Source organism: Engystomops pustulosus, chromosome 6 (genome assembly GCF_040894005.1).
Source record: "Engystomops pustulosus chromosome 6, aEngPut4.maternal, whole genome shotgun sequence".
NCBI classification, from domain to species: domain Eukaryota; kingdom Metazoa; phylum Chordata; class Amphibia; order Anura; family Leptodactylidae; genus Engystomops; species Engystomops pustulosus.
In genome coordinates this window covers 45,013,176-45,029,138 of record NC_092416.1, presented here as the reverse complement: position 1 = coordinate 45,029,138, position 15,963 = coordinate 45,013,176, and the positions used below count along the sequence as shown (strand labels likewise).

At 38.7% G+C, this 15,963-nt stretch overlaps 1 protein-coding gene across 17 annotated transcripts in view; it reads left to right on the top strand.

The window, feature by feature from the left end:
• AGRN (agrin) overlaps window positions 1-15,963 on the top strand; it is a 334,557-nt gene that overhangs the window by 220,938 nt on the left and 97,656 nt on the right. For all 17 annotated transcript variants that reach the window (XM_072155891.1, XM_072155888.1, XM_072155904.1 and 14 more), the window contains 4 exons: window positions 3,896-4,111; window positions 6,715-6,939; window positions 9,292-9,516; window positions 12,026-12,232. In XM_072155891.1, coding sequence (XP_072011992.1) covers window positions 3,896-4,111; window positions 6,715-6,939; window positions 9,292-9,516; window positions 12,026-12,232 — 873 coding nt within the window. The remainder of the gene's footprint in view (window positions 1-3,895; window positions 4,112-6,714; window positions 6,940-9,291; window positions 9,517-12,025; window positions 12,233-15,963) is intronic.

The window sequence follows — 15,963 nt, the reverse complement described above, 5'->3', positions numbered from 1 at the left end:
CTGTTTCGCTCCCACTTTGTACCTTTGTACTGGTCACAGAACAAGCCCACAATACTACCCCATAGGAGTCCACAAGTCATATGTAGACTACAAGTTCATGTAGCTACTGTCATGAATATCTCTAAATGCTTCTAATAATAGTTCAGGCAAGATGACCTCCATAATGGTTGAGAGAATACAACAATGTTTTGCTGTGTTAAATAGTCTTTTATCATAATACATTAATTTTAACTACGGTAATATAAATTTGGTAGGTTTGAGATTGTCCACTTAGTAATAATTTAGAAGATGTCATGCATGTTGTTGCCACCTTTTGATGAAAATGATTACATGTATTTACAGCGTCTGCAAAGTTGATATCATCATAGAAATTCCCATACAATAATTTGTCAGCACAGTACGTATTGTATCCATCCCTGTTGGATAAAGGATTTACTGTATACAATCCGCTGGCATCTCCCCATACAAGCGTGTTATTTATTAGAGGCAGCAGAACCTCGCATAAATGCTGTGGACATTTTGATGGCATCGCTAAGCATCATATGTCTGCTATGATCATAGGTTCCCTCTACACTACATCCTGAGAAATGAAGGATCATCAGAGCTTTCCTGTGTGCAGGAAACACTCGTGTCTCCAACTCATCCAGTTTTGATGATCTCTTATTCATAGACACCACTTTGTGGATGATTGAGATCCAGTCTAACAAGTGTCTGTCTTAATAAACCTTGTACTTGACGTGATGAAAACAAGATACAGCTTATTAACCTTGGAATTGAAAGTTTTGAGTTGCAAAATATAAGGTACAGTTTCTTCAGGGAATTGGGGGGGGGGGACTCATTGCTATCTATGTGTGGTTTAAGGAGACCCTGGTGATTGCAACCTAAGAGTCAGTATTGCTTGATAGAGGATTGATGAATATATAGATAGAAAAATCAGTATTAACCATGCATAGTACAACTATTCACTTTTCAAATCTCAACTTAATATAAAGCTACCAAAACTATTTAAGGATTGAAGAAGACAGAAAGGTGGGCAACGACCACTGCCTAACAACTTATGTTTATATGTCATTTAGGCAAGGTTCACAACTGTGTGAAGTTATTTAAGGAACCTTTATCACAAATCCAATCAGTAAAAGATGTGCTACAAAATATAAAAGAATTGAAACCACGACAGAAACCCAATGGATCCCATCTTCAACAGTGCGGTCCTTTGGTTCGGTGCCTATTATATATTATATTATATCAGATTCTATAATGGAATAGAAAATACCACAAATATGAACAAATCTTGTCTGTAGAAAGCAGGGTGGGAGCCTTAAGCGGACAACAACAGTAATTTGGATTTATGGTAGTCTCCATGAAAATCTAACATTTGTTTAACAAAAAAATGAATTCTGGTCACATTTGCATTGTGCTAACAAGTGATCAATGAGTTTTAAAGGTATTATATTTTAAAGGTGTATACTTGCTTGATCTTGATCTTGGCCTGACCTGTGTATATCCCGCCTGTACCTGTATCCATCAGGCTTGCTGGTTAATTTGAGTCTTGTCTCCCTGTGTTTCTAGTTCAGTTTGACCTGTCTCCATTTGTCTGCCTGTATCTTTACCTGATCTGTATATTACCCGCTTGAGCTTGACCTGACCTGTATATACTGCCTGAAGACCTGTATATATCTGTTGTTTTGTCCCTGTCTCAGTCCTGTGTTTGTATTCTGTGGACCAGTGTGACCACTGGTCTATTCTTGCATTCCGGTTACCTGTTCAGTTCTGTGTTTGCATTCTGTGCACCTGTGTGAACACTGGTCTATTCCTGTATTCCAGTTAACTGTTCAGTCTTGTGTTGGTTTCTGTGTGCAAGTGTGAACACTGGTCTATACCTGTATTTTCGTTACCTGTCCGCTCCACCATCCAGCAGCTGCCAGACGAAGTAAGTTCCCCTGTCCTGTTGTAGGGTCAATCAGGGACTGTCAGTTAGGTTCTTAATAGTGGGTTCGCCCTTATCAGGGCGGTTTATCTGCTTTACGCAGGGCCTTAGCCCGCAGGGACGTTGCAGGGTGAGTTCGCCACCACTTACCCAGTCTGACAGCTAGCGCCAAGCCTGGTTGTGGTTGCACGTTTGCTGGACAGGTGCTGACAGGATGGCTGGACCATTATACCTGCTCTTTACCTCTTGTGTCACCACCCCCTTCATCCTCATAGACTGTAAGCTCTTGCGAAGTGGGCCCTAACCTCCTACTGTTCCATATGACTGTTTTTACTCCATAAACTTCTATTTTATTTCTATATGTCCCCTATGATTTATAAAGTGCAACAGAATATGATGGCGCTATATAAATAAAGATTCTTATTTTTATAGATATGTCTCCGAGAATGGGCAAACTGTATGACTAGAAATGACTCTAAAATAATTGTTCATAATCACACAAGTTTGCATTGGGAATGAGATTTGTTAAATCATTGCTCATTCTGGGCAGCTCATTTGCCCTTGTAAAGGGACCATTAGACCAAGGCATCTCAGATTGACCATCTTAGTCAGTAACTGGTGTGTGGACAAAAGTTATCCCCCCTGATCCCTCATTAATGGGTACGTTTAGCTCAGAAGTGCTGACAAACAGACTAATGTCTATGGCTATCTTAGGTTAAATTGATTTGTGTGAAGTATAACAGCTGGTGCTGGTGTTTAGGAGCCATGCTGTCTTATTGTGTTTGCAGGGAGGATTTAGAGCTTGCACAGCTGGCCTGTTGACCTCTGACCAGTTGATATAAAAATCAATATCTCAATATCCCTGAAGATTATATTGACATCTAGATATGGAAAATGCTTCTTGGAGCCATGGTGTTCTTATACGGGCCAATATTAGTTCAGGCCTCCTCGTGTAATTCACCATAATCTTCAGAAGTATTTTCACTTTGACGGCATGTTAAGGAAGAATCCTCAAACAAATCTGTATTCACACATACTTAAGACACGTGCTCATCCTCATAGAGACCAGCTTTGCAGGAGAGGCATAGCACAGAAGTCCTTTATTAGAGAATACAATTGTTAATTATGTGCAGTTGGGCCATGTGATAGTCTGCACTAATGACCCCTATGGTGACCTCCTGCCCCTAAATGTGAACTGCAGATTTACAAATGATATTTGTGAGATGGTCAATATATATTTTCACTAACAGCATATTTGATAAAGCTTTTTTATTCTTTGTGATTGGTAGTAGTAACCTTATAGCAAATGCTGTTGTTTCCATAAATTTTCCATAAACCTGCAGCGTTTTTTTGAAACAACTTTGCAGTATATTTTGAATTTCTGCTTTGCTCTTTATATTTAATTGTATAAATAAATATTGAGTTTTACCTGTTCAGGATGTGTTCACACTTTAGTTGTATTTCTTTGCTTAGTGCCAAACTATTTTGACAAAAAAATTGTATTAAAGTTATTATTTTATTAGGTTAATTTTTAACATATATCTGGAGTGCTGATATCTCCTTTATGAATGACATGGATCCTCCTGTACAAATATTTTGTATTGTACTAAAGAAGTGGATGGAATAAACTATTAATTCTAGAGTTGGCTCAGAGTAATAAACATGAAGGCTCTTTTTGGTATAATATAATGTTCACGATAAATGTTGTGCTGGACTTTGTACCAAAGGATGGTCCAGTTATAACATAATACTGGACACCAGTAACTTTAATTAGAGCCTGGTAGGGTGTATTTCCTAGGGGATGATGAAGGGTGGGCCCTCAGTATAAGTTTGTTTGGTGGCCCCAAGAAATCCCAGTCTGACACTGGATAAATGCATACAGTTGCTATATTGGCTATTCTTGTTATGACTACTCTATATATGCCTATGACTACCTTTGTTCTAAGCTGTACCTTTCTATTATTCTAGCATGCCGTGGAATGCTCTGTGGATTTGGTGCAGTGTGTGAGAAGAGCCAAACTGACCCATCTCAGGCAACATGCGTGTGTAAGAAGACTGCTTGCCCATCACTGGTAGCCCCCGTCTGTGGCTCTGACTACTCCACCTACAGCAATGAGTGTGAACTTGAAAGAGCCCAATGCAACCAGCAGAGAAGAATCAAAGTAATCAGCAAAGGACCTTGCGGTAAGACACCAGCAGCTAGATGATCACTATATTTCTTTATCCTTATTCTATGATTTGTGCATCTCCGGCTGCAGTATTAGTGCCAGCAATACTCCCGAAAGATGTATAATAACAATCTATATAGTTGTTGGATCAGATGCATGATCCACTCTTGCTGCACAGCACTGTGATTAGCTATGTTATACATTGCCTCTTTTCCCGCCTCCACCTTTTTACATCTCTCTAATGGGATATATAATAAATGGCCTCTTTCTTTTCAGAATTCTACAGCTCCCTGGCCATACATATACTATAATGTGCAGTCTTACTCTTTACTGCCCATGCAGTACCTTCATCAGAGCTGCATTGCACAGCTTCCCCATCCCTTGCTTATACCAATGCTAGATAATAATGCACAGAACATAGGCACTTTTCATTTCCCTGAGCACATGTATAACACATGGCCTTTCCTTTTAGTTATACTGATTCTAGTTTAAATGTATAAAATATAGACTTTTTTTTAAAGATCTCACCCAATACAGTATCTTGATTAGCTATTCAATTAATGGGTTGCTTCCAATGCACCTCTAAATTTCTGCTGCACTTCAAAAACCCAAGTAGAATCCATAAAATAAAAGCTTCCTGCTCTCCCATAGCTCCTGGGGAGATGCATTATGCACTGCCGTTTTTAATACAAATCCCTCGCCAGATAAATAGTGTTAATGCCTTAATGTTTCTGTACTGAAGGCAAGTCTCTGATGATTAGGCTTTGGTGAGATGAAAAATTAACCATTTTTGTCACTAAAAAATGTTACATTCAAGTTCCAACTTTTGACAAAAGATATACAAGGATATTTTTTCCCATCACAACTTAGACTAAGTTGCTAGTGGTGTACTATAGTATATTATGAAAGAGAATAAATAACACCAAATACTGATTGTAAATAGAAGCCCTTCCCTATTCATATTCATATTGACTTCGATTTGTGTTACTTTCTGTTCTGTTACATTTCTATTCTGTTATTTTGTTCTTAACGTAAACAAGTAATAGACACCTCTAAAAATGTGTGATTGGGGCCAAAGTCTCAACTAGATCCTGGAAGTCTATGCTGTCTTATGGGATGATGTTAACCTATGCCTGACCCTGTTCATAAAATTCCTTGGCTGGACATGTCTCTGAGAGGCTATAGAGCCATTGCTATATGCATAGCAGTAAATATTTAATTTATTCCCAGTGGCGTAAGTTACTGCAGTTGTAACTTTTTGAGGTGAAATGCTCTTACGCTTTGTTAATGTAAACCCTAAAGTGACAAATTATGTGTAAACTAAATTTGTCTTCAACCAATGTATGATAGTAATGGAATCAGACTGTACTTAGTTGGACCATTTGTTTCTTTCAATGGCTACTACCCATTAATAGGCTTCCTTTTTTATGGACTGCTATTATAGTGTAGTATTATCCAACGCTAACTAAGGTTCCATGTACACGAACATGCTTGGTGGATGGACCAAGAAGAGTGCAGAGGTCATGAATGTGTTCATGTACAGGGGCCTAAGCCCATTTGTAGTAGCTAAGTAGCTGTACATTAATTTAAAGTAGGTTGGTGTTATAACCATTGAAGGAATTATTCTCTGCTAAATGAATTTTATTAGTAATGGGCAGCGTTGTTCACGATTGTGGGTGTTAACTCTGTAAATGCTGGAGGTATTTAAATCAAAGTGATGCCAGCAGTGTTGTGCACCGCCAGCACCGATCGTGGGAGCAAGGTGAACCCAAACTTTTGACGCACCCAAACCAAAGCACTCATATATACTCAAAATACTCATATATACTCAAAATACTCATTTTTGTTCATATTGGCAAATATGTTTGAACAAACGCTGCTTTTAAGTTAATGCCTAATTTCAGAAATCCCAATCTTACTAGGTATAATGACTTGGTATTTCAGAATAGATCATTTAAAATTCATTAAGTAAAAAAAAAGAATAGGTTATTATTTTATGTGAAAAAATATGATTGCCTTAATTTATCACAGATGTTGCTGTCCAAGCTTTACGATTGACTTTGCAAACAGGAAATCTTTATGTTGACAAGTTGACACTCACAGGCATCCTTTTCTTGGTTCGTGATAAGCCTTTCACTTTTAATGTCATTTCTACAAATAGTCAATAGAAGTAAAAACTGCTCCTTGGTGGCCTTCACTGTTTCCAACCTCTTCTCTCCATCCTCAAGCCTAAAGCCCCAGTGATTTCCCAGCAGTGGTCCTGTTATGTGAAATGCTTCCCTGCACCTCAGCTCACTGATTAAAACACTGTGATTCTCATTGTCAATGGTCTCTGATTGCATTGGCGTTCATCCCGGGGGCACTGCATTATGCATTATGTATTCATTCACATCAGTGCTTGTCCCCACTGGGGCTCACTGAATATTTTTTTTTTTTTACGGCAGGAACATGAACTAGGGTTAAGTTTGCTAGCATCGCACACTGTATTTATAAGTGAAGAGAATATAGATATTATATGCCATTTTATGAAGGGGCTACTGACTGCGCTTATGTGGAACAAATACAATTTGGATTGCGTTGCCACATAGTAACTGCCATTCTATTTTCTCATTTTTGCAGGTTCCAGGGACCCTTGTGCATCTGTGTCCTGCAGCTATGGAAGCACCTGTGTACGCTCGGCAGATGGGCAAACTGCAAAGTGTGTCTGCCCAACCACCTGTGCTGGCATACCGGAGAATGTGGTGTGTGGCAGTGATGGAAAGGACTACCGCAATGAGTGTGCTCTGAATAAGCAGGCCTGTGACAACCAGGAGAACCTCTACAAGAAGTTTGAGGGACCATGTGGTGAGTTGTTGGACCGTGATTCCTTTTTTCATCACACATCTTGATTTACCTACGCAAAAATCATTCTAGTCACCTACACTTTTTTGCTGCGTACTTAGATAAAATATTACTTTTTATGAATGTATTAGATATCTCGAATAATGTTGATTTGGCATAACTGCTTAGAATATATTAAGTATTAAATGCTCTAAAACCAACACAATGGGGGTTATATATCATTGGGACAGTTTTATGTCTGTCTTTAGAGCCCCACTGACCATTAGATTCATTAAAGTGACATAGGCCCTTTAATAAATGTTTTTATGCTCTACCTGCTGTGTGGGATTTTTTTGGGCAAAAAAGTCTCAAAATGTATAAAAAGTTCCAGCACATACTCCAGGAGGGGACTGGAGTGGTTATGCAACTTTTTTAAGAACTCACAATTCATGAATCTGGCTTTGCACGCCGTTGTACTAGCAGTAGTTCTATGTTTACGCCAGAAAAGTGAAGTGGTGTAAATAGTCCTATGAAACCTTTTAGCACTGAAAAGCCACAAAAATCTTCCTTTCGACTTTTTTGAGACTTTTTTTAGTCCAATAAAGCCCAGCAAAACTAATGATAAATAACTTCCAATGTATTGTTCAACTGTACAACACAATTGTATTAATTTTAGTGTGAGTTTAGAAACACGGAAAGTTAAAAAAAAGCAGTGGCTTTCTTGCTTAGTTAAACATACATATGCATGGAGAGACAATTTTTTTGGTGCTGCCAATAACTTCCATATTCATGCAAATGATATTGATATGATATTTACCTACATAATATATGGAAATTACATGTGTGTATATAAATATACAGTTCCACCCAATAAATGGACTGTAAATAGCTTGTCAGGACAAAGGTTTCCATAGTAGCAAATAAGAAATAAAAATATTAATGAGGTATTTTTTATGTTACAAAAATGCTAAATACTTTAATTCAGCTATTAACAGGCAATTAGGACTGTAGTATAAAAATGATGGTTAGGATAACCCTTTTAACTCCTACCAGCAATTTACAAGCAAGTTTTGTTATCTGTGTAAAAAAACCTATCTAGAATTAAGCCAAATCCTTTCCTTGAAGAGCAAAGATTTCATAATAGTAACAATCTACTCTAGAAACAGGCAAAGGGATCCCTAAATCCCAGCTTCATTAAAAAAAACATCTACTATTATTGTGATAAATAATAATAAATATAGAGCAATTACCCGAGTATAGTAATATACACAATATACACAGGCACATGGGAGGAATTGCAGAAGTCAAAGAGGGCAATGGCAAAATAACCGATTTATCAAGTACGTGACATACAGACATAGATGCTGATATACATAGACAGAGATGTAGAGATGTTAACGTATGATAATAAACAGTATGGTCTTCCTGTGAGGTAGAAGCCTGAATGTAACAGACTAATAAGAGAAGAAATAATTGGCAAATTGCTTATAGGTGATGGATTTCAGCTGGGAAAAGCCTAGTGTCTGCTCCGAGTGAATTCACTGTATCTCATTTAGTGCCTATTTTTTGCTTATATTCCCTCAAGACAGTTATACCAATATACTTGTAGTGAATTTCATTTTTCAAAGTGTGTGTATTGTATATCTAGATTAATATCGAAGAACACTGAGCCGTTGTAAGCTGAAGCTAAATATACTTTATACTGTGTGTTGTTTGAGAGGGTATCTGGGTCAGAAACATATTTATTTTTTGCTACATTCAATTCAGTATATTCCTTTATTTAATATTATGATAAAGAAGTACGGTACAGTAGACAAGTATATGGGTTTTCAATGCTGACCATTAGCCACTATAACTGGTCATCCAGATGCTACATGTCCAGCCGTAGTATAGTGTTGCATCAACATTTCATCACAGATCAAACAGCGCCCAAGACATTGACTTCTTTGGTTCTGCTGAAGTGTATACTATTTTGATGGAAAATAATTGTACTTCATTTTTTGATGGAATCTTCAATGTAGGGTCATAATATTGTCTCCAATGCAGATGTGAGCCAAGGCATAGTTTACCCATGTTAGGAGTTTTTTATTTATTTATTTTTTTTACGGTTGTATCTCAATGACCAGGGGAGAGAATGCATTTAAAGGGAACCTATCATTACATATTTACAAATACAGCTAGTGACAGGTTCCCGTAGAGCGGCCCTAACTAGATGGATGTCATAATTTTTCTACTGAGTGGTAAAAACCTGTAGATACTTTCTTTAGAAAGTAACATTATAGTTGGCAAACACGTTTGCTATAGTTGGCCAAAGTATTTGATTTCAAGCAATAAAATGAGAGGACACTACATTAAATATTTGCTTTGTATTCCTAGACCCATGTAAGAATGCCCTAAATGACCTGAACCGAGTGTGCAGGGTAAACCCACGTTCGCGTCAATTAGAAATGCTCTTACGGCCAGAGAACTGTCCATCACGGAAAGATCCTGTGTGTGCTGATGATGGAGTAACCTATGAAAATGAGTGTGTTATGTCCAGGAATGGAAGCATTCGAGGAATCGAACTGATGAAAGTGCGCACAGGGCAGTGCCAGGTTCAGGGTAAGTTCAACAAGGGTGAACCCAATGACTTTGGTGGGACCACTTGATCATCTAATATGGATGGTGTGGTCCTGACTATTCCCTGTGGCTGATGTTGGGAAAAAGGTTATGACTGATCTGATTTTAACATATCCAATCCATTTTTCAAGCTGAGACTTTCTTTTCTGTCTCTTTTGGGATCAAATGGACATATAAATATAAATCAACTGAGTGCTAAAGTTTTAGTGAAATTAAGTATATGTGAGTGATAGACATAGCAGATCATAACTAGTGGCATAAAATAGGACATATTCAGATCACTGATTCAGATTCACATGTTCACATTTCTTGTGTTCTCCCATACTCTTAATGTAATTTTTTATCTTCATGATTTAAATACTTAATTCACAAATCCAGAATTAGATAAGAGAAAGTTTTAAAAATACATGTGAAAATGGTGCTGTTCTGTGTTATACAATACAATATGCAAGCCCATACAACACTGTTGTATGAACCAGTAAATCAATATCTTCCTGAGACTGTCACGGTCTGAATAGAAGCGTTTCTAACACAAAGAAAGTATTCTAAGAGTGAAATGACACTTATGCGGTTGGGAAACATTTAAATGAAAGTGTGCTTTGGCACTTTACCATCGATTTGTGCGACAGGAAGTGTGGCTTTACAGAATCCGAATAAAAGATTGCCAAGCATCATCAAACCATAGATACAGAGTATTCTACTGTAAAGGCCCTCTTATATCTGAAATTGATAAAGTTTGCAATTCACACATATAAATATGCAGAAATTACATACAAAAACCCCTTTTGTAATAATTAGCGCAAATGAGTTTACCAGGTACACTTAGCTGTGTAGTTTGAAATGTATAGACCAAAAGTTTGCACACACCTTCTCATTCGAAGAGTTTTCTGTATTTTCAGGACAGTGAAAATTGTAGATTTACACTGAATGCATCAAAACTAGGAATTAACAAATGTGGAATTATATACAAAAGTGTCAAACAACTGAAAATATGTCTTATATTCTAGGTTCTTCAAAGTAGCCACCTTTTGCTTTGAGTACTGGTTTGCACACTCTTGGCATTCCCTTGATGAGCTTCAAGAGGTAGTCACCTGAAATGGTCTTCCAACAGTCTTGAAGGAGTTCCCAGAGATGTTGGCCCTTTTGCCTTCACTCTGCGGTCCAGCTTACCCCTAACCATCTAGATTGGATTCAAGTCTGGTGACTGTGGAGGCCAGGTCATCTGACAGCACCCATCACTCTCCTTCTTGGTAAAATAGCCCTTACACATCCTGGAGGTGTGTTTGGGGTCGTTGTCCTGTTGGAAAATAAATGGTCCAACTAAATTCAAACCTGATATAATAGCATGCCACTGCAAGCAGCTGTGGTAACTATGCTGGTTCAGTATACCTTCAATTTTGAATAAATCCCCAACAGTGTCACCAGAAAAGGATCCCCACACCATCACACCTCCTCCTCCATGCGTCATGATGGGAACCAGGCATGTAGAGTCCATTTGTTCACCTTTTCTGCATTGCACAAAGACATAGTAGTTGGAACCAAAGATCTGAAATTTTAACTCATCAGACTAAAGCACAAATTTCCACTGTCCATTCCTTGTGTTCTTTAGCCCAAACAAGTCTCTTGTGCTTGTTGCCTGTCTTTAGCAGTGGTTTCCTAGCAGGTTTTTTACCATAAAGGTTGCTGCACACAGTCTCCTCGTAACAGAGATGTGTCTGTTGCTAGAGCTCTGTGTGGAATTGACCTGGGCTCTAATCTGAGCTGCTGTTAACCTGCGGCCGGTGACTTGAATTAACTTATCCTCCGCAGCAGAAGTGAGTCTTGGTCTTCCTTTCCTGGGGAGGTTTTCATGTGAGCCAGTTTCTTTGTAGCACTCAATGGTTTTTGCAACTGCACTTGGGGACACATTCAAAGTTTTCCTAATTTTTCATACTGACTGACCTTCATTTCTTAAAGTAATGATGGCCACTCATTTTTTTACTTAGCTTCTTTTTTCTAGCCATCGTCTAACAGTCTACTCAGTAGGTCTATCAGTTGTGTTTTCACCTGACCTGCAAAACACAACTGATGGTCCCAACCCCATTTATAAGGAAAGAAATCCCATTTATTAAACCTGACAGGGCACACCTATGATGTGAAAACCTTTTCTGGTAACTACCTCATCAAGAGAATGCCAAGAGTGTGCAGCCCTCAATGTTGATGACTAGGGGTCCATGATATATTTTAGAGTTTTTCTAACATACAATGATTGACCTAAATGTAAAACCCTTCCAACTATGGTCTGCTACCACAAAAACAAGGCAAATGATGATTACTATCTTTTTATAGGAAAGAGGAAATGATGATTACTATCTAATGAGAGGAAATTCGATTTACATAATTTAGATTAGGGCCATATATTTAGTTTATGGAAGAAGGTATATCCAATCCTGATGAAGTCAACTAGAGCGGTTATCTTAGTATTTGTTTCTTCTCCCTTACTTTTTTCTAGATAAGTGCAAGGATGAATGTAAGCACAATGCTGTATGCCTTAATCGCCGAGGTACCACCCGTTGCTCTTGTGACCGCATAACTTGTGACGGTTCCTACAAGCCTGTCTGTGGCCGAGACAGCCGCACTTACAGCAATGATTGTGAAAGGCAAAGAGCTGAGTGCATCCAGAAAACAGCCATTCCAATGAAACACAAAGGTCCATGTGGTGAGTATACACTCTTGCTCATCTCTAATATATTAAAATCCTAACAATGTATGTTCCCTATCTGAAGGTAAGAGTTTCTAATTGCTTTTGTGTCTAATTTTACTAAGTACCAAACTCAGCTGAAATGAGTTTTCCACACAGGGGTTGTGGGATGGAAAATTTTAGAGATGGGAGGGAGCTCTTCATTTCCTTTGCTTGTCTACGTGTCCCCTCATACATATGTTCATCTACATTAATGTGCTGCATCTTGCTACATATTATATATGTATCTTCTCTCGTTCTTCCTAATATCTTGCTTTCTTCTCTCTGTCTCTGTCTCTCCCTCATATAGAAGTGGGTAAATTTCAGCTGGTGACCAGATAAGGTTCGGAACCAAGAGAGGATTACCAATCCTCATTAAGATAAAAATGTGTTAACTTTGCTAATGAAGCCTTATCATGTTCTCTCCCTTGCTACAGTGGATATACGCTCCTTTTTTCCCAATTTCCAGACTTATGGCTGCCATTATTCTTAGCGCTGTCCAAGGAGAACTTGCAGCTGTTACTCTTCCTTGAAACCATGGGGAGGGACTTCGTAGGAGCTTATAGATAAAGGGTATTGCTCTGAATGCTCCCCCACCTAATTGGCTGACCTGCTCAATTTAAAACATTATTTTCTCCATGTGTGCTCCCTTTTCCTGTATTTTGTGTCTTTCCTTTCAGAAGATGTTCTGTGGAGTAAGGATGGATGACCCCATTGGTTGCTTTCTTCCCAATGTCTGTGAGGTCTTCAGTCTGAGGTCTCCTGTCTAAACCACATGTCTCCCGCTAGACACTCATTTCTCCTCCCAACTCTTCTCCATCCACAGCTTGTTCTCATTAATTAGTGTGTGGATGAAAATCCCTCTGCTTTACTGAGCTCGCTTCCAGGCTTCTGCACTGGTGCAGCTTGGGCTTCCACCAACCTTTTAGCTCCTTCCTTAATCCACTTGTTTGTGCTGCTTCATTCTGTGCTTGTTGCCTGTTTATGTATTGGTGCATTGCAAAAAAAAAAAAATCCTCTTGAAATCCTCTTTTACACATCAGAGTTTATGCCAGGCAAACACAGTCTGCTATATTGTTGAAAAGGCTAAGCAGTAAGAAGAACTTTTCCCATAACCCCCTTCCTGCGGATAAACTGGTCCGCATACATGTTGGTACTTGGATGGTCAGTTTGCAGCCTTAAGCCGCTGTTATATCACAGGAATTGTAGTCATCTCTGTAGTTTTCATAGTGGGAAATTAATCCTCTTGGGTCCAACAAGGCGTGTATATATCTGGTGTCCCCGGGGCTATGTCCTTGCAAGGAGTAAGGTTCCATAGAACAAATTCATACCAATGGGCTCATGCACACACCTGTTGTTTCCATGTATATGTGGGTGAGCTGTTTAGGAGTTGGTCCTAATCCTGTCCATGTCTGTGGAAAGGAAAGTCTTTTTGCTTTCATTAACATATACTTAACATGTCAATGACACACACGAGTCGCCAACAATAGAGCACAGATTTGTTGTATGCTGCACAAGAACATCCCAGGAGAAACAACTTGTATACGTGGCAGGCTTTAGGAAAGCTGACCAATTTTGATTTGAGCTACTACTTGCGTACAAGTCTTGATAAAGTTGAAATTCTTGGTGCACGGCGGAGTGGCCCAGCATGTGGGGTGGGGACACTATACTATAGCCTACACTGGGACCTGGCGCAGATTATAGCACAATTCTTTACCAGAGAGAGCCTGTTGTAGAATTGCCCGGCTACATGGTCAGTTATCAGATACATAAAGAAGCCAGAACCCCTTGATATATCCAGTGGGACCAAAGGGACAGATGGACATCAAATGTTGACACACGATCCACCAAAGCTTGATAATTGTCTCCCTATTTACAAATTAATTCAACATCAGTCTTTCACATCAGATGCCTTTTGGAGGAACCCATTGATTACGGTAGGACTTTCCAGCCATCTGATGTGTATGTCTAGAATTTCCACTATTGGGAGATGTCATAGGTGTCTTGCTGTGGCATATTTATTAAAGTATTTAAAGGAACATTCCTTTGATGACTTTCCGGGGATATTTGGTAATGCATGTGGCAACACTTTGCTCACACATTTTTTGTCCTAAACATGTTGCAATGTGGTTGAGCAGTTGTTCTAACACATCAAAATGAGAATAATTTAATGACACCGCATCCATATGACACCAACACCTGCTTTTATCCTATGTTATTCCTTTCCAGTCTGTCACATCTTAATAAAATACTAATTCATTCTATTATTTGCAAAATTCTGTTTAATCCCAAATTCAAGTAATGTAAGTTTAGGCACATATGCTACAAAGCGTTCCTCTTGCAAACACCATCACAGGCTACCTGGAACATTTTCTTCCCACCTGAAGATATTTTTAGTTGTGTTTTGTAAAGTCTATTTCTGTTTCTAGTTGACGCATTGCCTGGTGTCTCTTGGTCCATACGCACACTTTTAGAGAGCCGCCACATAGTCATAGCTGTACAGGCTCATATAAAAAATGCAATAGAGTACACTAATATAATATAACGAAGTGTAGGATGTGTTATGCTCATATCACAGGGCACAGTCATCTAAACACATCCATCCATCAGAGCCATAAGAAGGACAGGAGTAGGAATGCGTAGAAAATAACAGGTGGGGGTGTGCCATATGTGCTTCATAATCAGCCTGAATTCTGTGACTATGATGGATGCATATAAAGCAACTCAATAAGCACCTTCTGGGCTCCAGGTCCTGGTGCTCTCCTTGTCTAACACATTCCAGTAACAGATAAAGGGACATAGTTATTTATAAGAAGCACAGATATACTGGAGCACGTTTAATATCTGAATTTAGTATCTGTTCAGTATACTACTAAAATTATTTTAGGTATACACAAGAGAAAAATAGCAAGATACGTACATATGTGCCAAATACAGTGGGTATGGAATTTTATTTCAGACAATTTTTGATCTTACCAATTGGCTGAAATGAAACAAAAAATGAAACATTTTAAGGGGTTTGAATACTTTCCGTACCCAGTTTATGCATCACATAATGTATGTGATATATATAATTTCTACAGCTTCATTTCATATAGATATACCCTTGAGTATTATAAAATATCTATTGCCACAAAGCTGAAAGGGACAATATATATTTCAATATATATTGACTGGTTACATAACCTGTTTTGCCATTGAAATATGGATGTGGAGGCATAGCCGCAGAGAGGTGGGATGGTATCGAAACCTGAACCAATGATAATACAATAGATGTACCTAAGAGTAGCTCAAACTCTGTAATCTGTAGTTTAGCGATGCAGAATGCAGAGATCACAGATTACAGAGTAAGCCTCCAAACACATGACATGTGCAGCTATACAGGATGCAAACAGTGGTCCCGTGGACTCTTGCTTGCATCCTGTTTGTCATTGGCAGTGAGCTTATGGGCCATTGACAATTGAAAAAGACTTCCCAGGATACAAACACGGGCAGGAATATGACCTGCTCTGTCTTGGAAAATTGGTCCATGCATGGGGCAGTGGAATACACAGCCTTGAGCACATACTCAGAAGTAGAAGTGAATGGGTGGTAGCTTTAGGACAAACGCCTAGCTTATGTCCTAAATATATTATGTGCATGAGCCCATAAGGAAAATGCAGATAACTTTCCTAGGGTAGGTAAAAAGAAATGGTGTCTCGGATAAGGAA